The sequence below is a fragment of the Nyctereutes procyonoides genome, unplaced genomic scaffold, assembly GCF_905146905.1.
Source record: "Nyctereutes procyonoides isolate TBG_1078 unplaced genomic scaffold, NYPRO_anot_genome, whole genome shotgun sequence".
Lineage (NCBI taxonomy): Eukaryota > Metazoa > Chordata > Mammalia > Carnivora > Canidae > Nyctereutes > Nyctereutes procyonoides.
Genome location: NW_026575132.1, coordinates 5,967,320 through 5,983,664, shown reverse-complemented (window position 1 = coordinate 5,983,664; position 16,345 = coordinate 5,967,320). Strand labels below are relative to the sequence as shown.

General features: G+C 38.5%; 1 protein-coding gene across 3 annotated transcripts in view; it reads left to right on the top strand.

Annotated features, from left to right (window-relative positions):
- HECW2 (HECT, C2 and WW domain containing E3 ubiquitin protein ligase 2) overlaps nucleotides 1–16,345 on the top strand; it is a 356,852-nt gene that overhangs the window by 249,933 nt on the left and 90,574 nt on the right. For all 3 annotated transcript variants that reach the window (XM_055345429.1, XM_055345430.1, XM_055345431.1), the window contains 2 exons: nucleotides 272–396; nucleotides 10,163–10,348. In XM_055345429.1, the coding sequence (XP_055201404.1) occupies nucleotides 272–396; nucleotides 10,163–10,348 (311 nt within the window). The remainder of the gene's footprint in view (nucleotides 1–271; nucleotides 397–10,162; nucleotides 10,349–16,345) is intronic.

Here is a 16,345-nt window from a genome sequence, read left to right as displayed (position 1 = left end):
AAATGATTTTAATCTCTGGTCGTGTGGGATAGAGGAAAATGATTGAGTCTGATCGCTTAAACCATCTAAGGATGCATTAAAATGTAAATAGTGGCTAGAAAAATTCAATTCCATTTTAGTCAGGTCTTACCCATGAATTTACATCAAAGGAAAGAGTGTGTGGAGGATGAAAATAATAGTAAATTATATAGATATTCTTTGTTTCTTTTAAAACATGTTTCCACTATGTGGAAAGATCTCCCTGAAAGCCTTTATGGTCTGCCCCTTGTAGATTTCCGACGGGAAAACGTCCTGCCTCACTCTACCTCCAGATCCAGGCTCACGTTGCTGTTACAGTCACCCCCCGTGAAGTTCCTCATCAGCCCAGACTTCTTCACCGTGCTGCATTCTAACCCTGTGAGTATCCAGTCCGAGAGTTTGCAATGGAAAAAGGGACAGGCCAGAGGAAATTATCCTTACGAATGTTATGGGAGAATGACAAGAGCTGTTGACTGAGCACTAAGCATGTTCCAGGGTCTGTGTTAAGTACTATAGATGCTAATCCATTGGGTCCAAATAAACCTCTGAGATAAAATGTCCACTTTTCCAGATAAAGAACCTGAAGCATAGAGAGGTTAAATAACATTCCTAAGATACAGGCTTCCAGTTATGGAGTGAATAAATCCTGGGAATAAAAGCTATAGCATTGGAAATAGAGCCAGTGGTATTGTAATAGCATTGTGCGGTGACAGATGGTCACATAGTTGTGGTGAGAAAAGTGTTGTCAAATCACTATTGTATACCTGTAATGTAATTTTGTGTGTCAAGTATGCTTAAAACAAACAAACAAACAAACAAAAAATATTCCTAAAGTTCTATACCTACTAAGTGGTATCGTTGGGGTTAAAATCCCAGAGATACTAACTTCAGAGGCTATGCTCTTACTGATCACCTTATTTTGCCTGCAAAAATGTAGCTAAATATCTGAACATTGACAGCAGGCTGTGGTTAGATCGGCCTTTGAGATTGTGGTACATGTTCTCTGAAAGAGAAAGGGAAAGTATAAACTTTATACATTGCTATAACCTGAAAATAAATTAAAAATAAAAGCTTATTTTAAAGATATATGAAGTTTATATGGAAGTTCAGAGTTTTATTTTTGGAAGAGAGAAGCATAGTGATGTGTTTAGAAATGAAATAGATTTAAATTTTTGTCCTTTACTAATGTGTCTATTGTTTAGAAACCCTACCTCTGTGATTTTGCTATAGTCCTAAAAATGTTAGTATCAACCAAAGAGTCTTTTGTTAACCAAGTGATTATAAAAATTTAGTCTTTTAGCTATTATTCTAAATAGAGAAAAATCATTTTGACTCTCTCCTTCCTTTTTTTTTTTTTCCATTTCCTCCAGGCCTGACTACTAACCAAAATTCTACCCTCTTTCCTGATCTTGGTTCCGTAACCAAGAAACCCCTCATGCATACCCTCCCTCTGTTTAAATTCTCAGGACAACCAATCCCTCTAATTCTACTTACATGCCCCCTTCCCACATTTATTTTGGAGCTAAACCTGGATTGAAAAGTTTTTATTTTACTCAGGAAGTGTTAACCTCCTGGAAGCACTACAGTTTATGAAGTCCATAGGGTGCCAGTAAAGAATGTCACACTTATTTTTTGGTCATGAAGCATGATTTTTGTCTAAAACATTTCTAGAAAAAAAAGAGAAGGATTTTAAAATATTAATTAAACCAAAACTGTGTCTGTGTGTGCAATACAAAAAATAGAATCTGAAAGGAAAGCATTTTGGTTAAAAATAGTTTGGTTAGAAAGCATTCCTTTGTGATGTGAATCTTAAATTGTCACTAAATAAATAATGGATATCAGTTGGTACAAATGGCATGGGAGGACCTTCTCAGTGGAGGATATGCATGAGCAAAGATGAAAGCAAAAAAATGTGTCCTATATGCATATTGAGTTATTTCATTCATCCAATAAATAATACTGAAAATATGATCTATGTTAGAAATTATGTCAAGTGCTGCAGACACGGTGAGGAATAAGATCAAGATCTTCTCCTAGGGTGGACAGAGAATAAGGGCAACTTTAGAAAGATGATTGCAGAATGCCTCTCAGAAGAAATAGTTTTGAGTTAAAAGCCAAAAGATTAGAAATCATCAACCATGGAAAAAGCCAAAAGAAGCTCATTTCAAGCAATTGAACCAGCAAGTGCAAGGACTCCAGGGCTCAGAAAAGCGGGCAGAGGGGCTACTCTGCTGCGATAGGAAGGGTGAATAGTGTGATATTAGGTTAGCCACATGTAAGCTGTTGTAAAATGTCAAGAAGCCAGTAGGGTAAAGGTCTGGGAGCAGAACCTTATCAAGGAAAAGCAAAGGCTCGAAGGCTTGATTGAGTCTGATGTGGTATATAATTAGGTCAGATAGGTGAGCAGGGCTTCAGAAAGTAGGGCTGATACCATCTGGCAAAGAGTTTGGGCTTTATTCTTGCTGGATTTATTCTAAGGGGATTTCCTGTAGGAGTAATTTCAATATTTAAAAGATTCCTTCTAGCTGCTTTTCTGAGAATGAGTTTTAGAAGGCAAGACTGGCATCAGGGAGACAAGTGTAAAGGCCCTGTGGTGAGACATAAAAAGAGCTGAGACCAACGCAGTAGCAGTAGAGATGGTGACAAGTGGATGAATATGGGACATGTTTTGGAGGAAGGGCAGACATTCTTGCTAATACTTTAGAAGGTGGGGACAAGAGAAAAGAAAGGCTTCCAGAAAGAGCAGTTGATTGGATGGTAGTGTTCAAGGGTTTGCTGGTAAGTGTTCAACAACAGCTCTGGCAAAAGTGTGTGTGTGTGTGTGTGTGTGTGTGTGTGTGTGTGTGAGATCTTACAAATTTTATTAAGTAAAGGATATCTAGCACACAATTTACAAGTAATAATAAAATATACACAGAATGCTTTTGTTGCTTTTTGCTGAAGTCTCTTATCAGTCGCCAGCCTACGGTTGTAGTTTACAGACAAGTCTAGTTCCAACATGAAAGTTTTCATTTACATTAACCATTAAGACTACAGTGAAGTAGGGAAGACGCAAGTCGGAGCTTCATAGTCCTGTGTCAGTGAGGTCAGTAGTATCTTCTTTTTGAGCCAGATAATAGTTTTTGAACATTGGACTTGTATGTCTTCGTGTGTGTGTGTGTGTGCGCGCGCACGCTGTATATAGTGTAACAGCACAATGTGAAGTTTAATCTGTACTATTATCATTTTATTTTCTCCAGCAGTTTAAGTCTAGACTTTACATCTAGAAAAAAGTAGCACTCTTTTGTAAAGGCCCAGAAATCATTTTCAGCTTCTGAGCCAAGGGCGGCATGTGAACAAATGGACGTGGCTGTATCTCAAAAAACTTTGCAGACACAGCCAGCGAGCCGACGGGTCTGAAGTTTGCCCACACCTCCCCTAGACAGCCCACAAAATCATATCAAGGCCTGGTTTGCATTTACTGATTTCTGTAATGTTAATACTGCCAACTGTAGCCAATTTTAAGCTACCAGTGTGACCTCGCCAAGCACCGAGTTGTAACTTGTCAATACAGGCTGTCTTTTTGGGTACAAGTTTCTCATCACTGCATTGGTTCAAGTAGAGGCTGTGTTCACAGTTACTGGGTTGTGGTAAAAGGCTGTAGATCTGAAACTTGGTCAAGTTCTATAAATAAATGCATATTCTTGGTTCCCAGACCTTTGAGACCTGGTTCATTAGGTCTGGAGTGGGCCCCAGGCATGTGTTTGGTTGGTTAATTGATTGGTTCCTTAAGTGATTCTGATATAATTGGTCTACGACCTGTAGCTTGGGAATTTCTAGAATAAGGAGATGTTGCGGTAAATGATCCCACTGCTTTTGTCACAACAGTAACACATCTGGACTTCTGACACTAACATATTTTAACAGTGTGAAAATACTCAGCAGCTTAAAGGTTTTTTTTTGTTTCTTTTGTCTTCATGTTTTCATTATTTTTCCCTTTTCTTGGGCAGGAAGAACTACTTTTGCTGGGAAGCCAATCTTGATTTTTAAGTATCCTCTCTAAAGCATTTTAATTATTTTTCTCCTACCTGAACTGTCTTTCTTCATTACTGGCTACAAAGATGATCCATGCTGGGCATCTATGCATTTGTGTAAGATTTAAATTATGTTGGGTTTTTAGGAAGTCTGATTTCCCTGACTTATCTACAGCAAGAATTAAAGCAGCTGGTTCTATCTAGTTAATGGTCTCAAGGTATGAATTTATGGGAGTAAGTTGCATGGTTTTTTTGTAGAGGGCATTACTTATGGGATCTCTTCTTTTTCCTAGATTATGTAACAAAATATTATGAAACAAACTTTTTTGGTTTCCTTATTTTAAGATTTATTATCTAGTCTTTTTTTTTTTTTTGCTTTAATTGTTTATTATCAATAACTGGTTCAGTAGATTCCCTATTTATATTATTGAACATGTTCAACATACAAAAGAAGGGTATTAATTTAAAAGCTTTCCTAATTCTTTTTATGATTTGAAGATAATCAGCTTATATTAAAAGATAGTCATGAAAATAGAGTTCATATAATAGTAACTTAATCATTTTTATTGAAAATAATGAAGATGGGGATCCCTGGGTGGCTCAGCAGTTTAGCGCCTCCCTTCAGTCCAGGGTGTGACCTCCGGGTCCCAGGATAGAGTCCCACCCACATCAGGCTCCCTGCATGGAGCCTGCTTCTCCCTCTGCCTGTGTCTCTGCCTCTCTCTGTGTCTCTCATGAATAAATAAATAAAATATTTTGAAAAAAGAAAATAATGAAGTTAAGTAGATATACAGTTGTCATAACTCTAAAGGACAACTTGAGAAACAAAATACTGTTTTTTTGAAAAGTTTTTTTTCATTTTTTTTGCATAGTGGTTGCTCTAAGATGTATAGTACTGCCCTCTGCTGGTGTGATCAGATTTCTTACAAAATTGTATTCATAAATGAATTCTGATAACTCAAGATTTAAGTATTAGTGTCATGGCTTTTATGGTCATGGTATGCCTGTGTTTGTCTAATTAGCACAATACAAAATAAGTCTCCTAATACATAACTGAATAATGTTTCCAACATACATGCCAAAAACTATTATTCTGGCTTTTATTAAGCTGTAGAAATACATTAATTCCACCATTTAAACTCCTTAGTACTCAATGGAGAAAAATACATAAATTTATTCTTACAAGTCAAGAATTCCTGCTATTGCAAAATAGATGAATTGATAGTTTACAATTAGTTTTGCTAATAAGTTAAATTTCCCTCCATTTTAATCTTTAGCTAGATGAAAATAATGTAAAAATCCCTTATGATTATCTTACAGACTGTGTAAGATAGGACTATTTTCATATCCTCACATATATCATATGGAGACAATGCTACTTGATTTTGTTTATAATAAATTTTGTTCTGTGACTCAGATATATGAATGCTGAGATCTGCTCCCTTGTGAATATGAGAGACATTCACTGTAGATGTAGTGATATTTTCCAAGTGTGGATTCAGAATATTCTTTTTATTTTGTTTAGCTTTTAAAGATTTATTTATTTGAAAGAGAGAGAGAGAGAGAAAACGTGAAGGAGTAGGGGGAAAGGCAAAAGGAGAGGGAGACAACTGGACTCTTCTGAGCAGGGAGCCCAGTGAGGGTCTTGATCTCATGAACCTGAAAACAAGACCTGAGCCGAAGCAAAGATTCAGACACTTAACTGATTGAGCCACCCAGGCGCCCTTCAGAATAACTATTTTTGATGAAGGATTTATGAACTATGAAAGATAGATTTTATTTAGCATTGATGTATTTATGTTAATGAAAATAACAAAATTAGGTAAAAATCAAAATTAGGCCAGGTAACCCCAGACGTATGGTCACCATAACACTAAACAAAAGAAGAAAGAAAAAAGCAAGCAAGCAAGCTGCCAGAAAAGGCAAAAAAAAAAAAAAAAAAAAAAAGATTATCACTTGCGTTGAGGTTGATTGATAAGAAATGAGTATTTACATATAATGTTCTTATTCTGCTGCCAAATGGCAATAACATCCTCCTCAACTCCTCTCAATATTTTTCATTTCTAACACCTCAAAACACTTAACCAAACAAAACACATTAAACTCTAAGGAATGTTATTTTAACAAAATTCCGCTAAAGAAGTTCAGTTGATCATTCACTCAACCATCAGGTGTTCATTTCTTGCATAGAAAACAAGAAACAACCAAGAATAAGGTTAGGAAAGGAATTTTGGAATAGAGAAGCAGTAACTAAGGAGGACCTCTGAAATCACATGAGAGATCATTTGAAGGAGTTCCATCTACTAGTAACAGTTGCTGAGTCTCCAACTACTGCTGGTGACTCCACATGCAACAGCTTCCCAGACGGGATCATTCCATACTCTACCACCAGACTTCATCACGTTATGAAATAGGGCCCGTTTGTTCTTTCCTAATCGACTTTGGTTTCAGATAGAAAGTCACCTCCACTTATTGCATCTTTTTCTATGAGACCAAAACAAAACAACAGCCCTCACTCAGAGCCACCCAACGACCGAGGGAGAATCAAAGGCTCTTCTCCCTTAACCCACAGCTTTGTCAGAGTCAGCTTCCAGGGAGACTGAGCTCTTGTAATCTATTTTCACCTGGTTAGTGTTTCTCGAGTGTTGAGACCCCTCTCATCTGCAGCTCTTGCTCGTTCTGTGTGTCAGTATTTTCACTGCTACTGTGGCCTCTTTGATTTCCAAACTCCACTTTCTGCCTCCAGGGAACCTCTTCCTCCCACCTTTCCCTATAATGTTCCTTCCCATCCTTTTGAATGACGGGGCTGTACTCATCTCTGTATCCTCGGGGTTTAGCACAGGGCTTGTGACATAATTAATGAAAGGTTATGAAAACCTTCTTTAGTTAATAGAAAGTGGGATGCTGGCCCACAATCTTCAAAGACCTCAGAAGTAGAAAACAATTTTACTGCTATCATTTATCTGTTAGAACATAGGTATGATAGGTATAATCCCTCATATATTCTATTACTTACTTCTACTCTGTATTTTTTTGTGATTTTTATCTCTTCAAAGCAGTTTTACATCCTTTGTTTCTTTGGATTTGAGTCTCGTGTACCTATGAAGAAAGCAGACCAGTTATTATTATTCCGTTTTACAGTTGAGCAAAGATTTAATCTCTGAGGCAGAGATTAAATGATTTTCTTTGTCTCTGTCCATGAGTGACAGGGCTGTGACTAAAATCTTCATTGTAGTTCTGTATGAAATGGAGTATAAATATTCCTTCTGAAGTACATGTATATGTATACATACACAGATATACAATTACATGTATAGCTGTATATTAAAAATATTGTATATACTTAAAACAAAAAAACAAAATAAACATGTATATAAACATACATAAATATGTCACATGTGTATATACCTAAACACATATGTAAATAAATATATACATAAATATGTATATATTTAGTACATAAATGTGTATATATTTAGTTCCTTATAAAAATGTATCTGTCTGGAGGGATGTTCCTGTTTGCCTTAAGGGTTTTATATGGGCACTTGCAGTCTTGTGCATGTTATTCAGACTTGAACAAGCTGTGGTTCCAAAGATCGTTTGCTAGTTACTAATAAGAAATCTTTCTTGCATTTACTTTACTTTAGTAGATACTTTTTTCATGGATCGCTCGAACTTGGCGCTATGTTCCATGTCTTACTGAGAGGAGAGGAGGAAAATGAGAGGACATAATCAATTATAAGACTGGCCTTAAGTCTCCTGAACATAAAGTGCTGTGCAACCCCAGGGAATTACTTCCCGCGTGGGGCTGGGACAGGTTCCTTCACCTAATTACTTCTTCTTGACCTAATAAAGTTCTGTTTCTTCTCTTCAGCAGAATGAGGAGCATTTCTGGTGCTCCAGATGAAGCATCAGGATGTGGCCTATTTACTTATATTAATGGGGGAGGGGGGAGAGGAAGAACTCAGGAGGACCAGGAGATTTACCTATTTAGAACAGTTAGTAGAATGGTTTATCTGGCAAAATTATCCCACAATCATTTGTCCCCAGAGAGACTGATCAGGGACTATGACTTGAAAGCTCGTTGCCAACCACCACTCAAGCTAGTGTGGTCTCCAGCCTCTAAGCTTGCAGTGGCTTCTGTGAAAATACATCAGCAGCACAGAGCCAAATGCAGAAAACAGATGCCTTGCTGATTGTGCATAAAACACCAAGGCAGGGTCAGCCACAGGCTAAACTATTAGTTAGCTAACGTTCGTCTCCGACAGCCTTCAACTTCTTTTATTAGTCTCCTTCTCTGCTTTCATGGTATCACTTTCTTATTCTCTCATGCTCTCTAATTGCCCCACGCCCCTGCGTAGGCTTGCCTGCTTTGGCATTGCGCTGCGCTCTGAACCTCACAATTTCTCACAGCCATCAAAACCTCCTCTCATTTAGACTGTCAGGTTGAAATAGAACCTCAAAGTATTTTATACTCCAGTGTACTGAGGAATTAGTGCACTAGTACTGAGGATAGTTCACTGTGGCCTGCCTGCCTGCCTTCCTGCCTCCCTGCCTTCTTCCTCTCTCCCTTCCTTTCTTCCTTTTGTTTTGATAGGGAAGAAATATTTTAGTAAAAAGTATATGATGATGGAGAAGCAATCAGGAAAACTGTAAACAGTTATTTTATATAGTTGAGGCTGTCAACAGAAACTTAACAAATCTCGGTGGCGTAAGCTGACAGAGGTTTGTTTCTCATTCCAAATTGGATTATCAAGCTTCTCTGATCGCTGTCATCACTCAGGGATCCAGGGACCTAGACTGGGGAGCAACCACCATTTCAAACATCACTGGTTGCTGTAATAACCATGCCAAAGGGAAGAAAGCTCTAGAAGGACTCCCATCATCAATAATTGCTTTGACTGGAACATGACACATCTTGAGGGATACTGGACAGACAGGAACGATGTTAACTGTCCTCAGTAACTACCACAGTACTGGGCATAGGAAACACAGTAAATGTTTATTAAAATGAAATTATTTCCAGAGATTCTGATTTCGTTTGCCTTTCCTTTGGTCTATCTCAAACTGAAATAAATTAACAGAACCCCTGAAGTAAAGCCTGAAGGCCTCCAGACTCAATCTGGTGGCCCTGGTATACTAAAGGTAAGAAGAATCATTTGAATCTATCTGAGAAGAATAGAATTCCAGAATAGATCATTTATACAGTTATTTCTTTCCTACTTCTACTTCTTGGCACATGATATGATGCAATGAGTGTTTGTTGACTAACTTGTATGTGGATGGCCTGTGGCTTATGGCTAATTTTTGGAATCCCTTTTAAGTATCATAGAGATGAAGACAATAGCATTTTTCATAAGACAGTCACTTTTTTATGTGGTTGTATAGTGGAGTTTTATTTAACATGCATTTCAACTGTATAAATTCAGCCATATGTATATATACATACATACACAACACACACACACACACAGAGAAAAAGAAAAAAAAATACGTATAAAGCCCGGGCAGGTCTGCCTGCCATCCCATTCACCGAGATTATGCCTCGAAGAAGGTGTAAGATGAAAAACTTTTATCTACTGTGGTATCAGTTAAATTTGACTCCCAGTGAGAACAGCTGAGCCCATTGCATGTACTCCCGACATTCAAATAGGTGGCTAAGCATTTTTCTATATGACTTGGCTGCTAAATGATGCCAACTGCTTCGCGTGGCACTCATCCAGAGACCAGTGATCTCCTGTGGTGCTGGAGGAAGAACCAGCTATTTTGGGGCCCGCTGTGAAGATGTATATTTGTATCTGACATGGTGGGACTATCACTGTGTGGTTCTTGCCTGCAACCGAGTTTAGGACCAAACATCTCCTGTAGGATGAGATTCCATAGCAAGCATTCTTATTCATTAGAAAACTAGACAGCATCAATGAGGATGCCTTACTTTCTGTAGTCTTTCTATCTTATTTTGATCTAAATATTGTGCTCGGCCTGCTGTTTTCCATGTGTGGGTCTAGAGTAATGTTGACGCTTATATGCCCACTGGAGGACGACGGTATGTGCTCTGATGTCCTATGTGTAACATGTGGCTTTTGCAGGTCCCAGGCAGGTTAACATGGGTTCTCCATTCTTTCCTCCAGAGTGCCTACCGCATGTTTACAAACAATACGTGTTTGAAGCACATGATCACCAAAGTCCGGCGGGACACCCACCACTTTGAACGCTACCAGCATAACCGAGATCTTGTGGGATTCCTCAATATGTTCGCCAACAAACAGCTGGAGCTGCCAAGGGGCTGGGAGATGAAACACGATCATCAGGGCAAGGTAACATGAGGGAGTTGCCGTGGGGCAGCTGCTGAGAGTGGGCTCCTTGTGGCTTTGACATTGGGTCAGCCACTCAAGGGAGGGCTGAAAGCCCTTTGAGAGGTGAAACATTCCATGTCCAGGTCCACGTGAAACCTGGACAAGCAGGTTGTTTCCACAAACAGTTACTATGCTATTCTGAAATGGTGTATGGAGCCAACAGGTGCGAGGGCATTTGTTTGGCGAAGGACTCTCTTTTGCCTGAATATTCTACCTGTAATCTCGCTCCATTTTCTGCTGATTAGAGAAAAGACTCCTTAGGCCAGGATATTTCCTCCTCCTTAGCTTTACGGCTTATGTTGCAGATAGTTTATTTAAAAGTTGTGGTATTGTTTGGGGAAGGTGGCTAGGTCAGCAAGCAACTACACAACTACATTGTGGCCTCAGTGTTGTTGGTTCAGAACCCCGATTTTGTTACCATATTAAACCCGCCGCACAGATTAATTCAGGTATGATGAGAAATACAGAACAGTGTCACATAGCCCAGAGTAACAATGTCTACACTTCCGTCGTAGATAGATGCACCAGAAACCTGGGTTGTGATCAGAAAGTGGTTATAAGTAAGAAATCTAGAATGAGAAAGTAATTTTTATAAGATGTTTCTCAGCTAAGGTTTTATTTATTCAGCTCTGGTTTAGAAACTACTATGGGCCATGAACTGTTTCAGATCTTTATGCATTTTAGCTCCTCACAATAACTAGGTGAGGCAATGCTATTATTATTAATGACATTTACAGATAAGGAGCTCTTGGGTTGAGAATGGTTTGGTGGCTTGCCTGGTGTCACAGGTAAGAGCAGTGACTCAGCTGTGTTCTCACCCATGCAGTCTGCTGCACAGGTCCATGTTCTTCACCACATAATGCTCTCTGTGTATTGAGTGACCAGCCTCAGTTCTCTTGGCTGTAAGAACACTTGAAATGCATGACTTGAAGGATGGAGGGGATGAAAATGACATGATATTTAAAGTATTTAGCCTTGCTTCACTCATTTGTTCAACAAATATTTATAGAGCACCTGTGCAAAAGCCAGCCTCCTTCATAGGACTGCCATTTTCATGGAAAGAGATGGAAAACAGACCAAGAGCATGCCAGGTGCTGACCAGTGCTGTGATTTAAAAAAAAAAATCAGAGGAAGGGGTCTAGAGAAACAGAGGAGTGGAGAGTTATTTTATCCAGGTGGCTAGGGAACACCTCCTGGGTAAGGCTAGATGTGGACAGAGACCTGAACAAAGTGATATATATCCATATAAAGGAAAGAGCATTCAAAGCAAATGAAATGTTTAAGTACTTGATAAATGCCATGCTCCCCCAACATAACCTCTAGCAATAGTACCACAGTAGCATCTTATGCATCTTCAGCTCGGCTTCCAGCAATCTTGTCTGAGAATCTATAACCGGCCCAAACGGATGTTACAAAGAGTATGTATTTTTAATGTGTGGGAGGAGCCCTCAGACTCTCAGTGAAACTATTGACTTGATTTCTGTAAATTTTTTTCATAAACCTGTGATTCCTAGCCCAAAGTAGATTAGAAATCTCAAACATGAAGTTGAGAACGGATGAAAGAGAATGGATTTGTGATTACGTCCCTTACAGGGAAGCCTTTCCAAGACACCAGAGGCAGGACCACCTGGCATTTCCTGCACTTTCTCCTCCCAGAGAAAGATGTCACGTTGCTGGTATTAAGTTTGGTTCAGCAGCCCGAGAGCCCAATGTTTGTAAACATTCTACTGAGTGGAAGGGCATCGAGGTCCAAGACAAGACTTTGGGAAATACTGGTGGTATTATATCTGGGTATAAAAGAGCAGTACCACACCAGGAATTCAGCTCTGTTCTCAACTCTAACAAGCTCTTATCTGTGTGTGCTCATTAGAGAGCGCTGGATCCAGGGAAACCCAAGTTGAGATAATGTCTCCTTTTAGACTTAACTTGCTGAGTCATAGTGTATCCTTCACTACAGGAGATCAAGAACTTGTGTATACACAGTGGGGCAGTCCCTTCCTGCCAGTCATAACTTGCCAGACACACTTCAGGAGAGAGCTGCTTATTAATAATCCCTGGACCTTGAGAAAAGTTTGTGTTACATTTAGGACACTATTTAAGGAGAGTTAGGATGTATTCTTAAGAACCAGTTCTGTCTCACACAGCCTTTATAAAAGTTTCTGTAGTTAAATAGAGGTAAACATTATCTCGGCTATATGAGTAAAAACACTGTCCATTTTATTCCCTGAGGGTTTCAGACTTACATGGGAGTTTCAACCTAAAGTTGTAGGCATTGTAAAGAACTTTGAGTGTGGGCTGGCAGATGGTTGACCTCTCAGTCTACTGGTGGCTTTGCTTTTGAACACTATCTGGCATGAAAGATACAGAAGGACCCCCAGCCTTGTGGACAAAATGGATTATCAGACATCCCTGGAAGCTCATCATGTTGGTCTAATCTCTCTGCTTGTGCATTAGAACTTGAATAAGATTTTTAGCTAAGTTGGACCCCTTAACTTAAGCAGGTATATCTCCCTGTGATTCCCACCCCCTCCACCCCCATTCCTTCCTTTACAAATGACTGGCTTCCAGTGAATGAAAATAAAGGATCATTTGGGAGAAGCTTGTGCTCTATATTGGGCTGCACAGCTTTTGAGTGCATTTTAGAAATCATAGTTCTCATCCTTCAAGGTTGGTAGATTTTCTTCCAGTCTTGACATTTTAGCTTCCCTTTTTAATGATTACTTTGCTTCCAGAATATTTAAAGGGAGTAAACTTTTTTTCCCACTTAACATAACATCAAAAGCTACTAAATACTGCAAAGTTATTTTCCCACAGTGATGACTGATTTCAGAATTGACATGGAATACGATATCCAAATCCTCAGCTACGTGAAAGGAAATGCTTCTTCTCAGGGGGAATGCTCTCAAATTTAGCTCTTCAGACTTATGAAATCTGGCTCCATCTTCTCTTCTCAAGCGCAACATTTTCTTTTCCTGTTTTCATTTATTTAGTCATTCAGCCACATTCCCATACTTCTGAATGACTCATATATGCATGCCACTGTGATAACAATGATAAAAGCTAACACTCAGTGTAGCGTTAGATAGTATGTCACACTGACTGTGTGTAGACACTGTTGTAAGGACTTAGATTAATTCCTGTCTTGCTCACGGCAGCCTTGTCAATAACTGCTGTTTTTAGCCACATTTTTAAGAAGTGGAAACTAAGGCAGAGCATGGTTAAGTGCATGGACTAGGGTCCCACAATTAGAAAGTGATAGAATTGGATGTGAACCCAGGCAGTATAGCTGCAGGCTCCTCTTATCCTGCCTTTTACCAATGAGTAGAGTGGATGGATGTCTTCCAACAATCATAGGGAAGGTAGTAGAAGGTGCTATGGGAGCCTGTGGTAGGATTTCCTACCACTCTTGAGAAGATGAGGGCTTTCAGATGCATCATTGGAGGGCAGCTTATAGTATGAGTTGCAGCTAGCAATCCAGACATGAGAAATCAGTTTTTCCTTGGATCCCCACATAATTTCCCTTGCATTGTTCTCATGACATCTATCCACATCTGTCTCATGCTATATTGTTAACATGTTTTATCTTTCCAAGCAGATGATCTCCTTCTTTATTTATTTTTGATTACCCCCTCTTCTACCCCAGTACCTTTCATATAGAAGGTTCTCAAAACAAGCTTGATACATGAATGAAATTTGTCACCTGTAGTATACCCAGTTTTTGTCATCTTTGTCTTGGACAGATGAAGACTCCCTCTCACTCTTTCCTCCTCCTGTGCTATCACCAGAAATAGCTCCTAGATTTGCTCCATTTGACCTCTCTTAATGTATATGTTGCCTTGGATCTTTCACAATATTTTTTAAACAAGGTAGTGATTAAGCTTGTACTGCACTTTGAGAGTCATTAGTTTTGGGAGAGAGTTTTTTTCTAATTACTTAAGGCCAGGGATTTAAATTGGGTGAATTTTCACAAAATTCTAGATCTGGTCTGCTCATTTTGGAAGTTCTAGGTCTATTTCATTGGCTCACATAAACGAATAGAAATAAAATATTTCTAATTGACTATTAACTAAACTATAAGAACAATATCAGGCTTGGTAGGTAAGATACTGATGATGATGATGATGATGATGACAATGACATTGATGATAACGATGATACCTGCATTTTTTAGACTCATACCATGTGCCAGGCACTGTACTAGGTACTTTCCCATGGGTTAGCTTATTTACACTTCCTGACAATTTATGAGGTAGGTATTATTAGTATTATTCACATTTTACTGAAATTTAGAGATGTTAAATAATGTGTGCAAGCAAGTGAGGAATGCAGGATTTGAACATTATCAGTGTGGCTTTACCACTGTTCTCTACTGAAAGGGATTGCTTTTGGAAATGAGAGATCTGTTGTCATTCCGTGGAGGAAGAGTACCAGGCCAGATGCTGGGGTTTCTAGTGTTCTGGAAGACTGAGACGTATATGTATGACTTGATTAGATCACAGGTGATCTAGCAGAGGACATACCACCAGAGACACATACATGGCTTCATGCTTAAATGCCATAGAGTTTTATGCGAGGGGTACATAGAATATTGAAATATATTCATAATAATTGTTATTATTAGATGCTAGGCTCTGTGTTAGGGATATTATATGAACTCATTTAACTTTCATAATAACCCTATGGAATAGGTTTTGCTATAGATGAAGAAACTGAGGCTCAAAGAGGTTGGTTGTGCAAGTAAACTCTTGGAGACAAGCCCATGTCTTTTTATATCCAAGGCCTATAATGGTTTTTCTATATAAGATTAGTCTAGACCTCACTGGCCACTAACCACTTGAGTAACTTAAAATATGTCATTTAGATATCCTGGATCTGAGTTTCCTTATCTCTACATATGTACAGGTTGGTCATCTTTTCATATACCTATTGGTCATTTGTATATCTTCTTTGGAAAAATTGTGTAGTCAAATTCTTTGCCCATTTTTTAATTGGATTATTTGTCTTTGTGTTATTGAATTGTGAGAGTTCTTTGTACAATATATTCTGAATACTAGTCCCTTATCAGATATATGCTTTGCAAATATGTTCTCCTGTTCTATGAGTTGTCTTTTCACTCTCTTTATAGTATTGTTTATAGTACAAAATTTTTAATTTTGATGTAGGCATTTGTTTGTATTTTTTGTTGTTTTTGCTTGTGCTTTTGGTGTCATAGCTAAGAAAACACTACCTAACTTAAAATCATAAAAATTGACTCCTGTGTTTTCTTCTAAGAGGTTCATAGTTTTGGCTCTTACATTTAGCTCTAAGATCCATTTTGAGTTAATTTTTAGTATGATATGAGGTAGAGAGTTAAATTTCATTTTTTTGCCTGTGGACATCCAGGTCTAGCACCATCTGTTGAAGACTATTCTTTCTCATTGATATCATTAGTTGTTAGGAAAGTGAAAATCAAAACTATAGTGAGACCACTATAGACCCATTAAATTGGCCATAGAAAATCTAGAAAATAATAAATGTTGGCGAGGATGTGGAGAATTGGAACCCTCCTATATTGCTGGTGGAATGTATTGCCATTTTGGAAACAATCTGACAGCTTCTAAAAAAAAAAAAAACTGTTGTGTGGAGAGTTGCCACACAATCCAGCAACTCCACAACCATGTATATACCCAAGAGAAAAGAAAATACACCTCCTCATAAAACTTGTACACAAAGTTTCATAGTAGCATTATTTGAATAGTCAAAGGGGAAACAACCCAAATGTCCATCAGCTGATAAATGGGTACATAAATGTGGTAGGTCCAGACAATGGGATATTACTTGACAATACAAAGGAATAAAGGGTTGACACAATAGGAATGAGCCTTGAAAATGTTTGCTAAGTGAAAGAACTAATCACAAAATATCACACACTATATGATTCCATTTGTGTCAGATGACCAGAATAGGCAAATCTACAGA